The following is a 24007-nucleotide window of genomic DNA, read 5'->3' on the forward strand; positions in this document are numbered from 1 at the left end:
CCAGAAGGACCTGGATGAGCTCAAGAAGTGGCCCCACAGGAATCTCATAAGATTTAAGATGACCAAAGGCAAGGTCCTGCACCTGGATTCTGCACCTCTAGTATTCATAGGCTGGAGACAGAATCTCAACTGAGATTGAGAGCAGCCCTGCTGAAAAGGACTTGGGGGTGCTGGTGGGTGAGAGGCTGGACATGACCCAGCCATGGGCACTCCCAGCCCAGAGAGCCAAACGTGTTCTGGGCTGCATCCAAAGCAGCGTGGGCAGCAGGGCCAGGGAGGGGATTCTGCCCCTCTGCTCTGCTCTGGTGAGAGCCCACCTGAAGGGCTGCATCAGCTCTGGGGTCCCCAGCAGAAGAAGGACAGGGACCTGTTGGAGTGAGTCCAGAGGAAGGCACCAAGATGATTAGAGGGACAGAGCATCTCTGCTGTGAGGAAAGGCTGAGAGAACTGGGATTGCTCATCCTGGAAAAGAGAAGGCTTGGGGTGACCTAACTGTGGCTTTCCAGTACCTGAAGGGAGCCTATAAGAAAGAGGTAGAGGGACTTTTTACAAGAGCACAGAGTGACAGGACAAGGGGAAATAACTTCAAACTGAAAGAGACTATGTTTAGAGTAGGTATTAGGAGGAAGTTTTTTGCTGTGAGGGTGGTGAGGGCTGGAACAGGTTGCCCAGAGAAGCTGTGGATGCCCCATTACTGGAAGTGTTCAAGGCCAGGTTGGATGGGGCTCTGAGTAGCTTGGTTTAGTGAGAGATGTCCCTGCCCATAGCAGGGGGATTGGAGCTAGATGATCTTTAAAGTCCCATTTCAACCCAAACCACTCTGATTTTATGACATCTAACAAAACTGTGAGGTTAAATTATCCTTAGTTCATATCCTATATGTTATTAAGCTTCCACCATATGGCTTTCTAATACTTAAACTTTTGAAAATCATTAAGAGCGAGTGGTAGTTGAATTTTTATTATCTGCATCAAAGTATTTTTTCTGTTTTTGTGGTAATGAAACAGTTTGACACTTTTAGCAAAAAAGATAAGTACACTCTGTACTAATTAGAAGCTGCATTTTTTCAATTCTAAGCTAACAAAAATTGGGTAGCAGCTGCTCTACTAATTAAGTACACAGAATGTTGATCATTTCTTCTTGCTGAGTGTCACACTGTTTCATTACAGCATGAATAGGTGCCTGTTTGATATAGCAGATAAAATGTTTTGTAAATTTAAGAGTTAAGATTATAAAGTCACCTTAGCCTGACTTAGCCACTAAATTTCACCCAGGAATCCCATCACTGAGCCAAATGTGTATGCATCAGTTTTTATTAGAATAAGATGTCTTTTTTTATATTTGAGTGAGGTCTTAAAGCAGTTGCTTGTTTTCATATTTAAGAATTTACACTTCTTTATTTCAATTTATCTGCCTTCAGCTTTAAGACTTCTGATATTTTTCTCTGCTACATTTTAAAAGTCATTTTGGTGTGAGATTTTTTTTTTCCAGCAAAGGTTTTTGTATGCAGTGATTATATCATCTGTTGGTCTTGTTTATGATAAACTAAACAGATTGCACTTTTCAAGTCTTTCACTGCAACATATTTTCCCTGCATTTCATATCACTCTTATGGCTGAGCTCTGAATCTTCTACTCTTTCAATATCTGCATATGTCATTCAGTGCTAGAATGGGAATATTTTTCTTGCCCTAGTTTTGTACTGGTGGTGTCTGTGAAAATTTCTCGTTCCTTACTTCCTCTTAGATTGCTAGAGTGGTAGCATCTGCTGTTCGTACATATGGTCCACACTGCTTGTCACCTAGCTGTTCTTTTATTGGATTTATTAAAATGCATCCATTTGAATAGTTCTGTGTTAAACAGCAATGCAATAATTTCCTAGGGCTGCACTAGCTTCTTTGCTAATCACCTTCTACTAATCTTTGTCTTGAATGCAGAGCTCATAGTAGGTTACTGTAAGTTGCTTCCAAATATGATTTAAAAATTTGAATATTAGGGCAATTACTGATTTATTTCAGTTGAAGCTAATCTTTATGGCAATTCCTCATTCACAGAAATACTGCAAAATGTCACTTGGTTCTTAATATAATTCCTGGTTCATAATATAAACTTGCTGACTGGTTAAATCCAAGCTATACTTTCTGCTGTCTTTACTGGGTGCTAGACAAATACTTTGCACTTTTCCCATGTATATAAATATGTAAATACTTTCAGATTATTAAAATGAAGATGCTACTTTAGTAGTTTTACCACAACAGAATTCATGCTTCAACTTCTTTTTTTAGCTTTTTCTTGTAGTTAATACACTTCTAAGGACTGTAGGTTTATCAGAAGGAGGTCTAATAATGGAGACTGTATGCTGTTCTCCAGATCTGCACTTTTTGATTCAGAAATGCCAACTTGTGTTGTCCTTAAGGAAACTTCTTTTTCCAAAAATTAGCAAATCTAAGAGCACAGCTAGAAGGCATATCCTACTCTTTGCATAGTCCTTGTTTAGTTTCTTAGGCTGACATTTTCAAAGCAATAAAGCACGGTTGTTTGCTTGCTCATTGGTGTTGCAGATCCCATTTATGCTCATGTCCTTGAAAATACTTCCTTCACCTAAAGTTGAAGTTTAAATAGTGCAAGTGTGCTTCAGGAGAATAATTTTCTTTGTCCTAACTTCTTTAAGTGGAATTACTAGAAGCTATTGTAGTTGGCAGTACAGCTAAGGTGTTGTGGTTCCATGAAGCACTTGGATCAATCCTGTTTCTGTGGGACTGGAGAAGACACATCTGAGCAGCAGATGCCTGAATGGTCCAAGACAGGACCTGCTACTGATGGTATGGAGAGTGATGGTCATTGTTCCAGCAGGAATGGCAGCAATGCCACCTCTCACCACCCTTCCTTGTTCCCCTCCTCTCCTCTCTTACCATGTCTCAGCAGGAGGCACTGGAACAGACTGCCAAGCTGGGCATGTCCCATCCCTGAAAGTGTTAAAAGTCAAGTTGGATGTGAATTTGAGCAAGTCTGGTCTAGTAGAGCAGACCCGGTCTAGTAGAAAGTGTCCCTGGTGCCAACATCAGGACTTTAGAAACTAGATGATCCTTAAGGTCCTCCCAACCCAAACCAGATCGTGATTTTGTGCTGTACTTGAGTTTTGGCATAAGAAATTTGGACATATTTAGAAGATGCAAGTCAGTGTGTCAGATGACAAAATAAGGGTTATTCTGTAGTGGGGAAAAAAGAAGCAGCCTAGAACTGTGACTTATTTTATGTAATGACTTCTTTAGCAGGAGTAAACAAGCCAGGTTATCCTTACTCTTCTTTTTCCCTCCTTGTTTTCCTCCTGCTAATACTTTGTCCTCATCATCATTCGTCTTTGATAGTAAAGGGAGAATACAGTAAAATAGCAATTTCCAGAGTTTTTAAATTTTAAAATTTATTTTCTTTAGAGACAGAGTAGGACCACTTCTGAGGGCCTTTAAATTATCCCACCATAAATACAATAGGTTAAAATTAGTGAATTTCAGTTTCATTATGTGTCCACATGGTCCTAGCAAGTTCAAAACCATGGCTTGGGATAGAATCTGCTGAGAGCAAATTGCAGTATATTCAGATAACTTTCCTTCCAGTGCCCTTGTAAATAACTGTTTTCACTTCCCACTAACATGTAGCCCAAACTTGTAAATCTCATGCCAGTTGTGATAGATTTTCTTACAATTTCATTCTGGCATATGTGGTTAGTGTTTATTTGAAATAGAGCCTCTGCAAAAATTCACATGTGGGAGGAAAGATTATTTACCAGGCAATAAGGATGCATTTCTACTGGATGAATTACATGCATAAGCTCCAAGGCTCTCCCTTGTGCTCCTTCAATCAGAGTTCCTGCCTGTGAAATTGGTTTTGGAGACAGCAGTAAATGGCTGTGAATGCTGCTTTCTTCCCTTCTATGACTTGTCTATCTGTAGTCCAGATGTAAATGATACCAGTGTACTCCTTTTTTGTATGTGTGTATCAATTTGGAATTGGTAGAAACAGTTTGCTTTGAGGACTCACGATTACGGTGGGGTAGAAAATTGCTTTATTTACATCTTCAGCTTCTGCTGTATTAGGAACATCAACTACCACGTTAGAGGGAAAATGGAAATAAAAAGCACGAGTGTATTTGAAGATCTGTGTTAGTAAACAGTACCTTCAAGGCATGACCAGCATTTGTCAATTTAGCTGTTTTTTTTGTTATTATCATCATATTTAAGTCAGGGAGGACCAATGGAATATCGTGGAGTTTTTCATCATTGCTAACAGATGAATGTGCTAACAGGTGAATAATTTCTATCTTCTCTTTGAAATGAGAGAGATTTCATTTGGTCACTTGCTTAAGAAACAAGCACATGATGTGCCCTATCCTTCTGCATGGAAGGCTTAGCACAGGATGCAGCCGTGGTAGCAGTCAGTGAGTGTCAGGTTCCTGGCGTTTCTCAGCCAGCACTGCCATGTGGCTCAGCGTTGGACGTTCACTTGCAAGCTTTGGTGTTGTCCTCGTGGAAATAAGCAACGTTCATGCTTGTTTCACTTCAGAAAGCATTTTGACATCTTCAGATTAAAACTGCCATCATTGAGGCAGTTACAGTAGAAAACAATGAGAGTATTTGGAACTAGACTAACTTTTGAAATTAGACTGAATATTGGGTATCTTTTCATTTGTGAATTACGGATTTATGAAAACCTGGGAGGTGAAAGTGCGTAAGTTGCTTCATCACTTGGTATACACATAAAATTTTAATCTTTTTCCTTTTGCAGTTAAGTTACCAACTTAAGGTGGGTATCATGTACTGCAAAGCTGGGCAAAGTACAGAAGAGGAAATGTATAATAATGAATCAGCAGGTCCAGCCTTTGAGGAGTTTCTTCAGCTCTTGGGAGAGCGAGTTCGACTCAAGGGATTTGACAAGTACCGTGCTCAGCTGGATACAAAAAGTAAGACTTTTTCATTCTTTTTCCCCCCTTAAGTGAATAAAATGCTTGATATCGCTGCTAACTGCCTTTTTGAAGAGTTTTTAAAAATAACATCTTTGTTGTAGGAAGGCAGTTGCTTAATATAAGTGAAAGCAGAGCACATGTGTAATTTAGCTGTATTCACACGGTCTCTCAACTCTGATAATAACTGGATTTTTGCACTCATTTGGTATGAAATTATCAATAAAGCTACAACAAGAAACCGATAATTATGGAACAATTATTGGCATTGCAAATCTATCATCAGTATGTTGTCTTAAGGCTAATCAATACAGCTGGTATGTCTTTTTTAAAAAAAATTATACGCTTATAGACTGTCTCCAAAATGTTTTGTGAACCCATCTATGTCACTCCACCTTGAAAAGTTGATATACTGCTTTTCTGATGTCTGTTGCATGCAGTTTTTCTTCTAGGCAGTTTTGTCTTAGTCATCCTGTCAAATATATTCCTCCCTCTGTGCTTTTCTTTTTTGAGTTATGGAAATTAAACTGGATTTGGCAGCTATGTTATCAGCTCTAACTGTAAAACATATTGCAACAAAACGCAGTGGTAAGATGATCTTGGGTGACCATAACTATAAAAGAAACTCCCTGCATTTGGAATCAGTCATGTGAAATACCTGTTTATCAGCTAGCACATGCTGCATTCAATTTGTGGATCTGTTTAAATGGGGAAATTTTGTCTTGTATTAATTTTCTTTGAGTACTGGAGCTAACCAGTTCCTATGGAGATCTTTTGCTATTTTGCTCACTCGTAGCAAAGGAAATGAAATAAGGAGTTTGATTCATGAGAGCTGAAAAACATTCATCAGCTTTAGTGCAGCAGAAGCTGTGGTCTTTTCATGGGTCTCCTGGCATAAATAGAGTACCTTGCTGTGCTTTAATGCTCCATCATTCTATATTCTGTCCTTAATTCCTGCACCAATTGCATTGCCATCTCCTCAGGCTGTTCTTGACCAGTCGGTGATCATCAATTCTCAGAGGGTTCTAAAGCCTTCTTTGGCTTTAAACCTAAATTAATATCTATTTTGCACATATTTAACATTGAGTCTGCTTTTTTTTTTACTTGCAATACTTATATTCCCTCTGTTGTAGTTCCTCCCTTGAGAGTATTTCATAGACACATAGAATGGTTTGGGTTGGAAGAGACCTGAAAGATCGTTTCAACCCCCCAGCCTTGGGCAGGGACATATTCCACTGGAGCAGGTTGCTGAAAGATCCATCTGACCTGGCCTTGAACACTGCCAGGGATAGGGCATCCACAGCTTCTCTGGGCAACCTGTTCCAGTGCCTCACCACCCTCACAGTAAAGAATTTCTTCCCAATATCTAATATAAACCTGCCTTTCTTCAGTTTAAAATCATTCCCCCTTGACCTGTTGCTACATGTCCTTGGGAGAAGTCCCTCCTCAGCTCCCTTGTAGGAAATACTTATAATTCTCAAGGTGAGTTTTCCTTTTGCTCAGCTCTGAACTGGTTATTGGTTATAAAGATGACCTAGATCAAAAATCAAATCGGTATGGAAAACAGAGAAAACATTTATTTAGCTTCTGGTTTTGTATTGTGACTTTGTTGAGCCTCTCTTTCCTTTATTCCGGGTTAATTAAGATGTGGGGGAAAAAAAAAGGGAAAATAACCCATATTTCGGTGTCAGTCCACACACACTGGTTTCTAGTATGTGTAAATGCTGTATGATTGAGTTGATTCATCTGCTCAAATATACCCAAGAAAGCTGTAAATGTCTTCTAAGTACTTCTTTTGTATTTTCTTCTGAACAGCAGAATTTTCCAGGGATGTTTTGAATTCTTTGTTGTTGCTTCTGACTTGAGGAAAGAATATTGTTGGGCTTTGAGTTTATGGACTACAATCTAGCACCTCTTGAATGGAACTTTTAAATTGACTGACTCACTCCTGGTTTTGACAGTTATCTTCTTGTAATGAAGGTTTCTCCTCCATGTTGAGAGCTGGCATATCTTTTTCACATTGCCCAGCAGACCCACTCAGCTCCATTCTGTATGTAAAAATACAAAAAGTCTTTATGTGAACACTTCGGTATGACCGCAGAGGACAGGAAATCCTCTAAGTGGAAACTGCTGCTTTCATGAAGGATTACCTATGTTTTCTTTCAGTCAAGGTTTACAGCCTCACATATGTGGAACCTTATCAGCCAGAACTGCTTAAGAACTCTCTTAAGTTGTTTGAAATCTTTCAGGTTAGATTGCCTGCAGGATTACTGAGAAAACACATGACTCCGTGTGAGCATGCATGAGTTCTTAATGAGTACGGCTGGACAGCAGCAAATGTGAACAACAGCAGCAAACATTTCTAATTTGATCTTGATGGTGGTATGCTCTCCTTTCTGTCAGTGTGCAAAGCACAGATGGAAATGCTGAAAGAGAAGGTGCTTTGTGGGCACAACACTCAGCTCTTTGGATAGCTGCATTTGGAAACACTTACAGCATATTCTACACAGGAAATAGGGAAAAAAGCCACTTAGTGGTAGAGCAAATGCTAAAGACCAGAGATGGTCACAAGAGCTGCATCTCAGGTGTGGGGAATATATGTTCAGCAGAATACAGTCAGGCAATACATTTTCAGTAGCTACCTTAAGTCATCAGTCAGTCCTTTTGCGTTGGCCTTAACACAGAGACCTGCAAAGGAGGGGGTTGTGGTTTTTTACTGTGATTTAGGTTTACAGGTTTTGTTGAAACAGCTAGGTCTACAGCTAGGAACTGAGCTTCTCCATCTTCCAGCTCTATGCCCTTTTGTTGCTAGAGAGCCCTGTCTTGAAATAGTTCTTGCAGTCTTTCTACTCAGGAAATTTTCCTGCAGAAGAATTGTGTTCAGTGGCAGCACAGTTGATTGCAAAGATGTGCATAAGAGCAAATGTCTGTTCATTAGCTTGTCAGAAAGGTCAGATCTATGTACACTACTTGGCTAGTTTCTGTACCTTTGACAATACTTAGCAAGCTGTGGAAAGCAGTTGCATGATGTAGGATGTGGAAAGATTTTTCTCTGCATGGAGATGAGCTGATTTGTCTATATGTACTCTGGAAACACGATATTTTTAATTTTTGCAAATTTAGAAAAGTAAAGTTGCTCTAGCAAAAGGCAGTTTCAGAACAGTTATTCTTAGAAATTTTTAGAGTCCGAGTCCTAATTAGTAAGTGTCCATAACAGAGCCAATTCCTTAAAAGGAGGAATCTCATGTGTACTACTAAGTGAAAGCCTATTTAAGTGTATTGCATCCTTCAAGGGCTTTAGTTTTGGATCTCTGCCAGTACCACTGTGAAAAAGAGATGCTACTTTTCAAGTTTTGTTTGTTTATTTCTAGAATTACCAGAGGGGAAACAGTCTGTCTCCTGGCAGCCTGCAGACTTTGGATAGCAAATAGAGCTTGAAAATGTCACCTATCCCACAGTGACTAGGAAGCTTATGGGCATCACTTTAAAATAATAAACATCACAGTGATCTTTCAAATTCTAACTTCAGTCATTTTACTTTATTTTCCAGTTGTAATGCATGCTTTATTTCCCTCCCCCTCACTTAGTCTTGCTTCTCAATATTTTAAATTGGTAAGTGGGATCAGCTTGATAATGCTAGACCTGGTAACAATGATTGTGTGTCCAACAGAGTGGTAGTGTGGTTGATGTGGGAAATAAAGGAAGTTGATTAATATGAGTTGGGAATTTTATGATTTATCAATTTGATAGGGTTATAAACTAAGCTAATAATAGTAGGTTTCCATACTAAATGTTTATATACTGCATGATTTTCTGATTAAGACATCAGAAGAATAAAACCATAAGCTATTAAGTAGATAATAAAATCTAGGGAATGAATGGACTTTGAATTGACATTTCATTTAGGGGTTGTCAAGAAACCCTGATGTTTGAAATTAAATAATACAGATAGATTACCTTCTTAATTTGCACTGTATAACAGCTTTCCAACCTTGTGGAAATAATGATAGACTTACTCTTGGGTCTGAGGCTTCTGTTGGGAGACTGACAAATCTTAAAATGTTAAGTTGCTTGAGAAGCAGAAATAGGGATGAGGGGAAGTCCATCTGCATTTATCTGCATTTGTGTTACACATATTCTTTTGGATATTATGGAAGTTGATCACGAGTGCTTGGTGTAATCCCTGTGTATGACAAGAGTAGTGTTGACAGCTGCTGGCAAAGCAAAGGTAGAAGGGAGAGACATTAAGCTCTGAAAATATTTGTTCTTATGCTTTTTATTGTGAGCCCTACTGTAGTTTGTAGTAATGGTTGTCCTGCCTTATCAGCGTAATTTACTTTTCGTTCTCCTACAATTCCTTGGAATGTTTTTCTTTGAAACAGGGAGTCAGGTTCTCTACTCATAATGGTTTTTATAGAGTTTTCTAGCACAGAGATTAAACTGCTGTAGAAGCTGTGGATTGTCAGCAGCATGCTGGTGGTTGTCAGCCAGTTTTAAGCATTATTGGTGTTTAAAAAAAAAAACTTCAAGCTTGAGTCTGTAAGTCCTTGTGAATATAGCTGAGAATCATTGGAAGGACAGAAGACAAAGGAAGGTTTTTAGAGATGATAATTGATTGGAAGGGAAAAAGGATCAACTACTCAGCTGAGAGACCAGATCCAGTAATGAGGCAAGGCTGGGAAAGCATCATGAGTAGCTGTGCCACAAATTGGTGGCCAGAGGGGATGTCTTCAGTGTAAAAAGGTGCTAATGAATTTAAAGATCCCTTAGGCCTCTGTTAAATAGAAGTAGATTGCTGGCTTGCAGTTTTGACCCTGAAATAATGGATGTTATTCCAGTACACAGTCTCGAATTTTATTGCAATAGCTGTGATTTGGTTTAAAACAAATACCTGCAGTTATGGTGGTGTACTTCAGGAAAAGTATTCTGTACTTCAGAAAAGCTGAATGGTGAGAGAGATGCACAGTCATAGTGCATATGGACTTCTGCTAGTAGTTGGATTTGAATAGGAAAGATTTAAACAGTAAAGTGCTTGGAAATTGGAATTATTAAATGTGTCATTTGGATTGTAGCCTGATTATTTAGTTTGCAGAATCAGTGCTGTTCTCAGAAAACATTTTTCTGCCTAAAATTAAATTCTGCCAGGAAAGTTGAAAGTTTGGCTTAAATATGTAGGTGTTCTATAATATTTTTGGTCAGAATTGCTTTATTCTATTCCCCCCAATGCCTTTTGACTCCCTTCCCCTCTTTCAGGGCCTGCATTCCCCTGTCTCACTTACCTTTCTGCACCTGCTCCTCCCCTTTTCCAATTATTTGTCATATTTTTGTATGCTCTGTTTCTAAAAGATGATGTACAAATCAGTTTATTTACTGTTCAGCAGATAAAGCTGTAATGAAGTTGCATTGATGTTTAGGCAACTTTTGGGTGTATCTGCCTTCCTGGGTGTGCAGTGCAGTGATCAGGCAGAGGACAGAAGCTGCTGTGAACACAGTGCAAGATGAAATGATCCCCTTTCAGCTGTTCTGCTGTTCTAATCAGCATTTAAAAGAAAATGATTAGCATATTTAATATTAATATTAAATTATTAAAATAATATTTAGATTATAGGAATCTTTTATTTCTAATTCCCTTTTTATTATAGATAGGTGATTTGAAAGCAAAAAATCTCTATGTGGCTATAATGTAGAAAACTTTCCATTTCATTTTACAGATCATTTTGTGTTTCATTTACAGTAAAGCTATCTCTATTTTATTATTCCGAATATGACAAGGAATAAACTTCTCAAAGTTTATACTTAAAATCTAGATACATAAACTGTATATTTATGTCACTGTAAATGCATCACAAATCTCAAATCTGTTATCTTCTTAGTAACATGATCTCTCTGCTAATGAAAATGCCAAGAAACAGTTTTTAACAGCTTTTTAAAATACATTGGTATAAATAGCTGGGATTATATAATTTAGCAGCATGTTTATATAACTTCAAATAGCCAGAATGCTTTGTTCCATATATAAAACTAATTATTTTTCAAATGGTGTGTGAAAGCAGGCTTTTTGCACTGTGGATATAAGTTGTATTTAACAGCGTATACTCACTATTTCATTTTTAAATGTGCTACTGCTTAAATAAATGGCACATTTTTAAGGTCACTTTTTAGAGTGAAAGAAAGTGAAAATAAGTTCACAATTCGTCTGTAGTCAAGTGTTGATTTCAACCAACACTTTGTAAACTGAGTAATATCCCCTTCATTTTTCTTTCTAAACTTTGTCTTCATTTTTCTTTCTAAACTTCATTATCCTAGTTTTTATCATTTTCTCTCCACATGGAAGTCTGTCCATCCGCATTTAATTATTTCTGTGGCTTGTTTTTGGATCCCTTCTCTCTCTTCTGTAACTCATTTTAAAATAAGGTGGCCAGAACTCAAAACAGGTGAGATTATCTTAGATTAATATACCAGCATCATAATGTCATTGTTGTGTGTTGTGGGCTTTTTTCATCATCAGTTATAAGCATGCTGGCATCCTACTTGAGGTTTTGACTGTTCCTGTCCATAAAGCAGCTGCTGTGGTGAAGGTGCTACCTGATTTCATTACAGTTAATTTCAAGTCCTGATGTTTATGCTTAGGAGAACTCATCATGTTATTGTCTGTTATAGCTCCTTTGCTGTTCATTATGTGTTTGATCACGGTATTCATTTTCAGTATGTCTGCCTTCCTTGCTGAAGTCTTCTCACATTCCTTACAGTTGAGTTGCATTCTGAGATATTGGGTGGATATTTGATAACTGAAAGTCATCTCAGACTTTGTTGTCACTTTTCATGCTTACATAGTCTTTCTTCAAGGTTTTCCGGTATCAATTGCCTAATCCCTAACAAGTTTTTGTCTGGGAAAAGTATGCAAAAGTGCACAGGCTGTCTTGATGAGACACTTGCTTTGGCAGGTGAATAAACTCTTAAGTTCTTACTTGCTGATATTTCAGCTAGGACTGAGGATAAATAAAAATTTTTCTCTTGGCTGATTTGATTTTTAATAATAATTAAAGTTTGTTTTTAAACTTATTTTTAATAATACTTTTATTTTGTCTTCTGTAACTGCAGCTGATTCAACAGGTACTCACTCCCTGTACACAACATACAAGGACTATGAAATCATGTTCCATGTTTCTACTATGTTGCCATATACTCCAAACAACAAGCAGCAGGTAAGATGGGCTCAGAAGTAGATGAACTACTGAGTATTTATGAGAACTTTTATGCATTACTAGCAAAAAACCACTTAAGGAATGAAAAGTAAAGGTGGCAGTCTTTGTGTCAGGGAGATGAGCAAAGTAGATGATTGTAGGTACACCATAAATGTTTCTTCATTGGACTGTTTTCTATTTGATTGTGCATTACTTTGATGTGAATAGTATGCAATAATGTCAGTAGCACATGTCAGAAGGACCAGTGCGTACCTGATGATTCTAAATAATTCTAAACCTTCTACAGCTAAGTCAATTGCCATTTAAGGTTTGCATTCAGCAAATTGTAATATGCACAGAGATAATGAGTGGGTGGTCCAGCACACTACACAAGAATACATGAGCCAAAATCCTTTTGTCAAGATCCTTTATTTCCCCCCTTTTTTTTTTAAACTCTATGTAATACTATTTGGGCAGAACTGCTTTGTTACACTGAAATACCTAGTCTTGTTTAACACTAAGCCATATTGTTTTGTATGATGTATATGCATTTTATTCTAGAAATGGTGCTTTGGACTTCTGCAAATAAAATAGAGATTTTTGCTTTACAAAGGAAGATAACAGAATTCTTTTTAGTTTGCTTTTGTACACTAAATGTTCTACTACTTTGTGGCTCACCTTCTCTTGTACTGTAGTCTTGTATTTACTGAAAGAAGCCTACCAGGAAATTATTTATAGCATGTCTTAAGGACAATGTAAGCTTATTTTCAACTTCAAATAGAACCTACCACTGGCTTGTAAAAATGTGTAGAATGGGGGATGTTTTCCTGCTTCCATGTATCACAGATTACTCTTGATACTCACAGGAATTGTTTTTCCCCTTTGTTTAGCTTAAAATTTTCCCTCATAAGTTCACCCTCTATGCTACATATAGAAATGAAATTGTTACGAAAACAACCATGCCTGAAATTTATTAGGCGAACAACTAATTCTGGTACTTGTTATATAACCCCAAATTGTTTCAGTTTTCAACTTGAAGTATCACTTGGGGAAAGAAAATGTGCTATAGTAATTTATAATAATGAGAAATAAATGATTGGAAATTTGTGAAAAGTCTATTTTAACCTTTTTTTTTCTTTTTCCCTCATTAAAGCTTCTGAGAAAACGACATATTGGAAATGATATTGTGACAATAGTTTTCCAGGAGCCTGGAGCACAACCATTCAGCCCAAAGAACATCCGCTCCCACTTCCAGCACGTCTTTGTCATTGTGAGGGTGCACAGTCCCTGCACTGACAGTGTTTGTTACAGGTAGCTATTGCTGCAGTCACTGAACACATGAGTGCAAAGCCAGCTGTCATTCTTCTCCTAAATTCTCAGTAGGGAAATGTCATGAAACAGGAGGGTTAAGGAGGTTTTGAGTCATGTGAATTTAGAATTCTTTTAAAGAGTAAATAGACACACGAATATGTAGATGAAACACGCCCAGTGAGGAGACTGCTGCTGTCAGCTGTGAGTACACACACACACGCATATCAAGCACTTGGAAATTATTTTAGAATTGCCATCTCACTTCCTTTTTATTATCTTCTTTAAGAGTATGCTAGAAGAATATTTTTGCATTGATAGAAATAGAAAAAAGGAAAAAAAACACTTCCACTTTTTGCTTAGATAATTTGGTCATTTAGTGTATGCTCCATTTTCGAAATTAAGACAGTGAAAAAGTGTGACTTAACCTTTCAGGAAGAAGCTAAGCTCTCTTCATTTCTTCATTTCTTACCTCATTACAGACCAACAAAGAAATGATAGAGAATTATGCAGCAAAAAATAAAGTCTTAACATGACCTTAAAGTCAATATGATTAAAATAGAAAATGGTAATTGATAGTAACTTGTAATAAAGAAGTGCAAGATGATATTCCTAGTAGTATAATTTTTAAACTAAATTGCGAGCATATAGAAATAATGTTTCTGGGTTACACTTTTTTACTATCAATGGAAGTTCTTACCTTTGTTATATACAGAACTCTTAGAGTATTTTCATTGTTAAATGTTGACTGATCTCAGAAAACTTCTATAAAGCATTTTCATTTAAAATATGAAATGTCAGACCAGTGGATTTAGAGCATGTATCTTGAAATGAGGTAGCCTTAGAATTAACTTGTTTTTGCTGAAATACAAATACTCACTCAAGTATTTTCTTAAGGCAAGTGCTTATTTAGAGGAAAATCTAAGACTGCTGTGTATGAGTTGGTGTATTCTTTATTTTTTGAGTACATATAGATGGGTTAGAGTCTTTTCTGTCCTCAGAAGTTTGGTAAAGTTCACAGAGCATTTCTGAAATTGACCCTGAACTTTGTATATGCATTAACTCTCCTGGACTAAGAATGTTCATATGGATACTCTTTTTCAGACTGCTTATTGAAAAATTCAACTGTTGCATAATTTATGTGAACACAGCTTTTCTTAAACTCTTAGACATATGTTTCAGCTCTTACCCTGTACACAAAGTGATTTTGAAGCAAAGGGAACGTAGGAAATGCATCCACAAGGGCTGCAGATGCATCTTTCACTTGAATTGCATATTAAAACATAGATCTGCTTTTGTCTCTTACTTTAAGTAATAGGACTGCATATATTTTCTTCCTTTTGAAAGGCATAGGAATGATTGATACTTGCTAAACTGTAATAAAGTAAAATATCTGAGGGTTCTATTTTTGACCTTCAGACTCCTGAATCACCTCATTTTTCAAGTGTTTATAAGGGCTGGAACCTCATCGGTTGCTTAATAGTAATTTTGGCTTTAGTGATGGTACAGGCTTAAGTTTTAAGGGGAGGGGAAACAGGTGTGAAAAACCGTTGGGAGAATGTCAGTGTTCATTTTGATACACAAGACCACCAGAGGACATTGTATGTTTTCTGTTCTTTGATTGAAATACTGTTTTTTCTTGTCCTCTCAGTGCAAAAACTTGATTTAAATTTGTAGAATTCTATTATGAAAAGTTTTTCTAGGAGACTTTTCAGAGTAAGTTTGACCTCTTTTTCACTGAATTATTTGGAACAGTTTCATGGATTCATAATTCTAGACAAAACAGGAAACCATATAGCATAAAAATGTACTGGAATTTATATTTAAAAACAACATAAAAGGAATAAAGTCAAGCACTGTCTTGGCCAGTGATTCTCTCTCCCAACTAAGATAAACAATATTTCAAAAGTTTGGCATCTCTGAGCATTGCTCACTTTTTAAAACTTCTCTAGCATGTGTTAAAGATTGAATTCTTATCCCTGTGATTCATGACACTGAAAACTGAACCAAACAAAATCTTGCTGATAGTTTCTGGTAGGCTTTCATTGTATTCAGTAATTGTGTTTAATGCTTAGACTTCCATTTCTTAATAACAGATTCTTCAATACCGCTAGACATGAGTCAGTTGCTTGATGAGCACCCCCTGTTGCATACTTTGAGATATACTGGTATACATAGGGAGGAAATATGACAGTAATGACATCTTTCAATATCAGTTGCCAGAAAATATAGTAATTAAAAAACAAAAAAACAAAAGAAAAAAACACCCCAAGCAATTCACAACAGGAAAAGCAAAACAAACAAACAAAACACCTTACCACTCAAAACTAGAAGATATGGTTGTAGAGTGGGTGACTTAATTTTTATTTTTGATGTTCCTATATGCTCCCTCATACTCTGAAATCTTAGTTACTGAATTTTTTGGGGGAATTTCTCTGATTATGTTTAATAATTCAGATAAAATCAAAATGTGAAAATAATACCAGCCTGTGTTCTAAGTGAAACACCACATACTTTCCTAATGTGGTCAAGTTTTATCCTATTCCTCTTTATTTCCATTACCATGGTATCTTGGCTAAAGTTCGTTAATGATTTTTGGGATCTAGTTACAGATATGTGGTAAATCCTGTTTGGACTGTTGGAACATTTCTTGTCACAAAACTGTCGAAATAGAGTTTCAGTCTCTTAGGATAGTTAGCCAAGTGAATGATACTGGATTGGAATGTCAAACAACTCTCATGTGATTTATATCAAAAGAGAATTGACAATTGAGAATAGCTAAACTGGTCCCTGTTGCCTAAGGCAATCTTATTGTCAGTCCATCACTTGGTGCAGGAAGAATTGAAAAAGAACGTATCTGTTTCTGTAGTGTATCTCTGAACTTCTCAGAAGTTTCCTATTTCTGGTGTTTTCAGTCATCTTCTATCACTGGCGTGCAATATCAGCTAGTGAGGTTTTCAGTCATGAAATGCAAAGCAGTAATGTGATGTATATATGCATTCAGTCACCAGATGATTTTCGCAGTGGAACTGGCCTTGTGAAATGACTTCATTGCCTTTATCTTTTTAATGTGTTCATTTAATCTGTATTTCTAGTGTTGGTCACACACTTGACACTGCTTTCAGATGAACTTTTCAGTATTAAGTAGCTACATTCTAGCTAGCCTGTCTCATAGTGTGAGTTAGAAATTTTCTTTTTATACCAAAAACAAACAAAATTCAGAACTGCCATTCATGAGTGATTACTTATCCAAAAAAAAAAAAACCCTCCAGTTTTGTATTTGATGCTCTTTTTAAGCTGTGGGACTGGGAATGACTCAAAAATGCCTATATGTAAAAAAAGTGGCATTCTGTTTATGCAGTAAAGGGGGCATAATCTCCACGCTGGCAACATTAATATGTAAATTTAGGTGTATTGCTGAGAAAATAAAAGAAAAATTGAGGGAATGTATTGTCTGTAAGCAAAAACTGCTGAATTTGCCTAGAGTGAAACACTGTTTCTTATTCTTTTATTTCTTTTAGTGTTGCCGTGACAAGATCCAGAGATGTACCATCCTTTGGCCCACCTATTCCAAAAGGTGTTACGTTTCCTAAATCAAATGTGTTCAGGGACTTCTTACTGGCCAAAGTCATTAATGCAGAGAATGCTGCTCATAAATCAGAAAAGTTCCGTGCGATGGCCACCAGGACCCGGCAAGAGTACTTGAAAGACTTGGCAGAGAAGAATGTCACCAACACGCCCATTGACCCTTCTGGCAAGTTCCCCTTCATCTCACTTGCTTCAAAAAAGAAGGAAAAGTCTAAACCTTACCCAGGAGCAGAAATCTATAGTTCTGGTGCTATTGTCTGGAGTATCCATGCAAAAGACTACAGCAAGGGTATGGAAATAGACTGTCTCCTAGGCATCTCTAATGAGTTTGTAGTCCTCATTGAACAGGACACAAAAAGCGTGGTGTTCAATTGCTCCTGTCGAGATGTGATAGGGTGGACTTCAACAGACACAAATATCAAAATATTCTATGAGAGAGGTGAATGTGTTTCTTTGGAGAGCTTCATCAGCAACATTGATGACATCAAAGAGATCGTCAAAAGGCTGGAGGTTAGAATGTGTTCTCTTGTTTGGTTCCCCTTCTTTGTTTTCTCCTCTCACCCCTTGGCCAAGTAAAGCTTCAGTTTAAATAATGTCTGGGATTCCTAAAACTGTTGAAATTGTTTATCGTGAAATTTATAAGGACTTCCCTGCTTCTGTTTCTCAAAACCGAATATTGCTTTCACTTTTATCAGATATCAGCTAGTCTCAGCTGGCTGTGTTTGTGTGTGTGAAAAATGTATTAACATATTAAAAAGACTGGGTCCTTCAGATGCATAAGTTGCTTCCACACAGCAAGTACAGAAGTGTCACATTATTTCTTTTCTTTGTTTTCCTTCCCTTTCTCTGTTTCATAGACTTGCTGTATCTTGTTTCAAACGAATCTGCAATATCTTTGAGACTAACTTATTATTTTGCCAGCAGGGTGCAGTCCCAATCCCCACTGCAACCTTCAGATATACTCTGAATGCATATGATAAACTAAAAATGCAGTGAATCATGGTATCTCCCTATAGAACATCTATCCATGCTCAAAACATCTATCATGCTCATCCATGCTCAGAAAAAAAAGGAAACTAGGCCCTATTAAGTTATCTTGATGACATTGACGCTCATGTTACATGGAAGAGTTGGCACAATCCCCAGTTTACTGTGCTTATTAGCTACATGGTACCATTAGCTACCATGCTACCAGTTCTGACTGAGAATTTATTTTGCCATTTCCTGAAACAGCCAGAAATGGAGAGTGTTTTCTGGTTACTAAAGTGTAAAAGACAGAGATGCTTGTGTAACTCCATGTGTTTTTCTGTTGTGTGCTGCCATGTATCTTCTAAAATTCCTGTGGGTGCAGTAAAAATTCCAAGGCAGAACTTGAGTAACCAGATTCTACTGAAAATCTTAGTTTGAGCAACAAGACTCATTTCAGCTGATTATGTACCTAGGACTGCAATATATATCCCTAGATTGTGTCCCACGATGATCCTAGGGAGTCGGTTGTTCAAAACTTGAACTCCTAAACCACTGTTAGCCCCAGAGATGTCTCAATGCATTAAATACTGTCTGCATTTCAATTCCCAGCTTGTGACCAAGGGCTGTGAAACTGTGGAGATGACTCTGCGCAGGAATGGCCTGGGCCAGCTGGGCTTCCACGTGAACTACGAGGGCATTGTGGCAGACGTGGAGCCCTACGGCTACGCGTGGCAGGCGGGGCTGCGCCAGGGCAGCCGTCTGGTGGAGATCTGCAAGGTGGCTGTGGCCACCCTGAGCCACGAGCAAATGATTGATCTGCTCAGGACATCAGTTACAGTGAAGGTCGTCATTGTCCCTCCCTATGAGGACTGCACACCACGCAGGTATTTTACAGTCACTGTGCTTGCTCTGAAATTGTATCTTGTTTTGTGGGAAGAGCCACCATAGAGTGCTAGCCTCCAAAAAAATGTAGTATAATTATAATACAGCATCCAATATTTTAAGGTTGGAAGAAGAGAGCAGGAGAAACTGCCCATATTCAATCTCCATGCTCCCCAAATATTCACTGAATACTGAAATGTAATAACATGTGTGAAGCTGTTCATGGAACCATGGAATTGAACATGGAAATCAAACAATTTTCTAGTCATAGTTGTGTGGCTAGCGTGCATCAAAATTGATTGTACATGTTCCCACCTACTTTTCAATTTGATAGTTTGTAATGCCTGTGAATATAATTCTTGGAAGCTAGAAATAGACTTACATGCTTCTATTTTCACAATAAGTAAGGCTGTAAATGATGGGGGTTTTTCAAAGGTATGGATCTGACCAGAGAAATTGCTGCAAATGGTTATTCTTCTTTACTCCATAGATCTTGTTGCATCTCTCTCACTCCCCATCTATATTAAGCCTGACACTCATGTCAAATATATTGCTGTTTTTATAGTTTAAAACTGTTGCTTCATCAGAAATAAGCAATAATGTGTTCATTTTTCTTAAACTGGACATTAAGTCCTTCCGTTTCTCCTGAATTCGCACTAAAACTTTTATAATTTTTATGAATTCTCAGTGTTGTCTGTAGCCTTCAGCCACATCACTAAGTCCCAATCACATGTTCCTGACATCCTGTATTTGTATACTGGAAATATTGCTATGTGATTAAAATGGAATGACGTTTAATAGAATAAATTTGCCCGCAGACTAGCTGAAGGCTGAGGATAGGTTTACCAAGAAGTAAGTACAGTTACCAAAGTTCAGAGGATTCCTTGGAGTGAGAGACTGCGAGAGCATTTTTGCACTGTTCTTTTTTAATCAGTCTATATCTTTGTAGGTGTAATTGCTAAAACTTTGCATGCCTAAGACTGGAGCTGAACTTTAACACGTATTTATTATATTGATATGAAATTGCATCTCTGAAAAAAGACTTGATACTTGTGTAAAAGAAAAATTCCATGTTTGTTTTTGCTGTAAGCAGCATGAACTTCTTTTGTAAATGCTAGCAAAAGAGGAGCAGAGAGAAAAGGAGTTTTTAGCTGTCTTTTAGCTGTCAGGGGAAAATTGAATACATGTCAGGGATTAAAATGATGAGTGGCATAAGGTCACTCATGAGATATTTGGAAAGCTTTTGTGCAGTATTTAGCAGCCTGAGCAAATGGAAAGTTCAGCTGCAATCATCATGAAAGGATTAGAGCAGAAAAATCAGTGTGGAAAGCACAGATCCTATTATTTTTGAACTAAATTAAATACAGCCAAAACCAGGCTTACTTTTAGTGTATCCAAACCCATAGCAGTAAGAGAAATGACTGCACTTTTTGAAATACTCAGAGAATTTTGTTGCTGCTGTCTAGTGAGCAAATGTTCATGGTGGGTTATTGCTTGTTATAAAATTCCATAAAGCAACTCTTGATCCCCCCCACTCTATCCTAAATCATAAAAGCTCAAGAACTGTGTCTTAAATTTGTAGCTATCCTACGTGTATTACTAGAGACTTCAGTTAAGTATTTGCACAAAGCAGTTTCTCTTTTGGCAATCAGTTTTCTGCAACTGGAGTCCTTTTGTTATGTCCTCTGGAGGTTACTGAGTATTTCTGCAACAGTAAATTCTGCAGACCATAACTAAAATGAAGTTGTGTTCTGCTTGGAATACTACATTCATATGAGAAGCAGTCCCTATCCTAATAAACTGGTTGGCATGAAGTTGGAAGGAAGATCAGGAGTGCAGTTAGATAAGCTGACTTGGCAACAGGCGCATGTACAAGGTCAGTAGGAGATGCAAAAATATATCCAGATACCCCAATTCACGTTCTCATGCCCTGTGCAGAGGCAAGCCTTGTTATGGTTAAGTCTCTACTAAACCATGGTTATTAAAACATTGCCACTGAACTCATTTAGTGGGCTGATTGCTGGCTTTGAAACTAAGGACACAGCCTTAAGAGGAAATTGTGCATTCCTGCTTGTTAAACTGTTAAGTATGTTGCGGGTGGAAAAAGAGAAACCCAAACTAAGTACATAAGCACAAGGGAAAGAATAGCAGAGACATAAAATATGAAGAGAAAGGAAAAAACAAAGGATCTCAATTATCAATATTGTAGTTCAGTTGTGAGTGACTTTATCTCCTGCTCATCCCTGTCTACTGTGCAATGGATCACATCAGAGAGGCCTGGGAGACTTTCAGGTGAAACTGGCCTACTTCAGAAGCACACCTCATGCCTTCCAACTGATAATTTAATTTAGATATTAAGGCTAGAGGGTAGACCAGCATAAAACTACAAAATGAGTATATTGTAGGCAGCAAGACCTCAGCACTGACAGTTTCACTTTGTTCCTATTAGACCACACAATTTGCTTACGTCAGCAAACAAGTCAGATAACAAGTTCTGTCTTGTTTTCTGTTTTTTGCAGGGAAGATATACTAATATTTCTCACCCCTAATGGTGTAGTTGCTTAGAGGAAGAGCTGTGGGTTCAAAATTTTGCACTGATTTTTTATTTTTCTTTGCATTAGAGAGTGATGTATGTAGATAAAGTAATCATGATAAAACATACTCATTTAGTATTCACTCAGATATATATACATTTGTCAAGAGAAATGACAAAATTATCCTTACTGAAGTGGAAGATCACATCTTTTTTCCAAGTGCCTCATTTGAAATATATGCAGAAGTTTGCCCTGCTTCTTATAGGGGCTACATTAGCTTATGTCCTGTTCTAGTCAGATTTTTATGCTGTGCTGTTCCTTAGGAAGCAATGGACATCTTTGGGGTTTGGCATCTACAGTTTAGCAAGTCTTTCCATAATGTGCAGATTTATCAACTGAGGTGCTCCAAAGCCAAAGGTGTTTGAAAGTTATGTATGGTGCCTTATTTCACATGACTCTTGTCTTTCAATGTCTGTGCATCAGAAAGGTGTGTCTCAAAAAGAACAAATATTTCAGGTCTTATTTGTCTGGGTGCAGGTAAGTTCTAAAATCCCATTACTTTTTTAAGAAGGGGAGATACCCTTCTAACATATCTTTTTAGCTTTTCTAGCCCAGTATCAGATGGAGAGTATCATCTTGACCAACTGGAATGCTGGAATGGGTGGCTGTAATGCCTTCTGGAGGGATAGACAAGGACAGGCATTGGGTTAGGGCTCAGAGATGGTGACAACAGGGTTGTTAATGTGTGAGAACCAGAGGAAAGGCCAGCAAGGCAGAGTCCATGATAGTCTGTTGTGCATCACTCACCAGGATGAAGAGACAGACTCTCACCATCACTGGTCCTCTTTCTTGTGTGAGCCTTCTAAAATTTGTTAAATAAATGTTTTGTAAAAAGAAAATCTCATACTTTCATAGAATTCATTCAGTTTCTGTATTTAGATTTCTCTTCTGGTGAACAGGACACATGTTTTTATGTTTTATAGCTGCATGTTAATTTCTTAATTTCCAGGAGTTCTTCAGAAAACTACCGTATGCCAGTGATGGAGTACAAAGTGAATGAAGGAATGTCATATGAATTCAAATTTCCCTTCAGAAATAATAACAAATGGCAGCGAAATGCGAGCAAAGGACAAGGACCTCATGTGGCTCAGGTGCCATCTCAAGTCCAAAGCCCAGTACCATCTAGGATTAGCTCTGGAAAAGGAGAAGGAAAAATGCCACCCCCAGAACGAGCCAACATTCCCCGAAGCATCTCTAGTGATGGGCGCCCGTTGGAGAGCCGGAGGTACATGTCTTCTTCACAGATGGTTTTTCATTACTGCTCTGAACCTTGCCTGGAAAAATTCACAGGAATTTTATCCAAGTATCTGAAGTATCTGCTTTTAATCTTGGTTTTAATTAGTCAAAAGACAGCATGACTATTAGTGAAACAATAATAAAAAGTAAATACCTTTCCTGGCACAATTAACCACTGAATTAAGTATGCTGGAATGTTTCCCTGTGTTGGATGGTATTTTGAAACTGCTGTGTTGTTATTTAAGTTTTAAATGAGTTACAGTCAGTTTTAGAGCTGAGTGTTCATGAACTTAGTTATTTTGAAAAGGTAAATAAAAAATTTATCTTGTTCATAGGCTTGGTGGAATTGCCTAAAGCACCCAAACCAAAAATAGTATCTGACAGGGTTTTTAGGAAGAGAATTCTGACTAGAAAGGAAATTTATCTGATCGGGGAGTGTTCAGACATTTTAGGCTAGAGGAAGAATTGTTCTAATTTTGGATTTCTCCAGGGTGGTTTGGTGCTTTTTGTTGTTTTAAGTTCGTTAAACAAGAAAGCAGTTGTTAGGATAAAGGTATCAGGTCCATCATGTAACAGTATTTTTATTCTTTCATGGAAAAATATGTATTTGATAGCATTCAAATGAACTGTCATTGGTTTCATTATCTATACAAATCTGTCTGTGTATTTGCAATGAGATCTGTGGAGGTAAGCAAGTTAATAGCTTGTATTTCTTTTGGACAATTCCTAGGAAAAAAAAGCTTTAGATAGGTTCTGATCATCTTTGTGGGTGAAAAATATAAAACAGTGATAATAAGATGCATATTGTAGAAAATGTAAGAGAGTTTTAATGAAACAACTTAAAATTTTTTTCACGTCTTGAAGAACTGGGGATGGAAAACCATGTTCAAAGATCGTACAGCCAAGACTAAGAAATTACCAAGGTGAAATTGAAACTTCTGTGTTGGATAACTTGTTAGGAAATTACAGTGGTTGCTAAGGACTTAATATTCTTACTTTCTTTTTCTTAAATGTATGCTTAAAAAAACTCTCATCTGTGGGAGTTGGAAAAAAAAAACCTGCAACACTGAAGGCACTAATAATTTCACAGACAACCTGACTAGATTGTCTGTTAAAAAAGGTTGCAGAAGCCACTGAAATGCTGGACTTGGTTCTCGAATTATGTATTTGGACCGACATAAAATTGCATGGCTACATGGTATATCTGTTTGTTAGAGCGAAAGACAGGCAGATGCTGAACTGGGAAGAACAGCAGCTGAGCTGGTGGCGTTTTTTGCTCTCTCCAGTGCT

At 37.5% G+C, this 24007-nt stretch overlaps 1 protein-coding gene across 4 annotated transcripts in view; it reads left to right on the plus strand.

Annotated features, from left to right (window-relative positions):
• SIPA1L1 (signal induced proliferation associated 1 like 1) overlaps positions 1 to 24007 on the plus strand; it is a 197157-nt gene that overhangs the window by 137769 nt on the left and 35381 nt on the right. For all 4 annotated transcript variants that reach the window (XM_053945239.1, XM_053945243.1, XM_053945240.1 and 1 more), the window contains 6 exons: positions 4782 to 4956; positions 12058 to 12161; positions 13294 to 13451; positions 16970 to 17546; positions 18615 to 18889; positions 22431 to 22706. In XM_053945239.1, the coding sequence (XP_053801214.1) occupies positions 4782 to 4956; positions 12058 to 12161; positions 13294 to 13451; positions 16970 to 17546; positions 18615 to 18889; positions 22431 to 22706 (1565 nt within the window). The remainder of the gene's footprint in view (positions 1 to 4781; positions 4957 to 12057; positions 12162 to 13293; positions 13452 to 16969; positions 17547 to 18614; positions 18890 to 22430; positions 22707 to 24007) is intronic.

This window comes from Vidua chalybeata, chromosome 6 (assembly GCF_026979565.1).
Source record: "Vidua chalybeata isolate OUT-0048 chromosome 6, bVidCha1 merged haplotype, whole genome shotgun sequence".
NCBI lineage: Eukaryota > Metazoa > Chordata > Aves > Passeriformes > Viduidae > Vidua > Vidua chalybeata.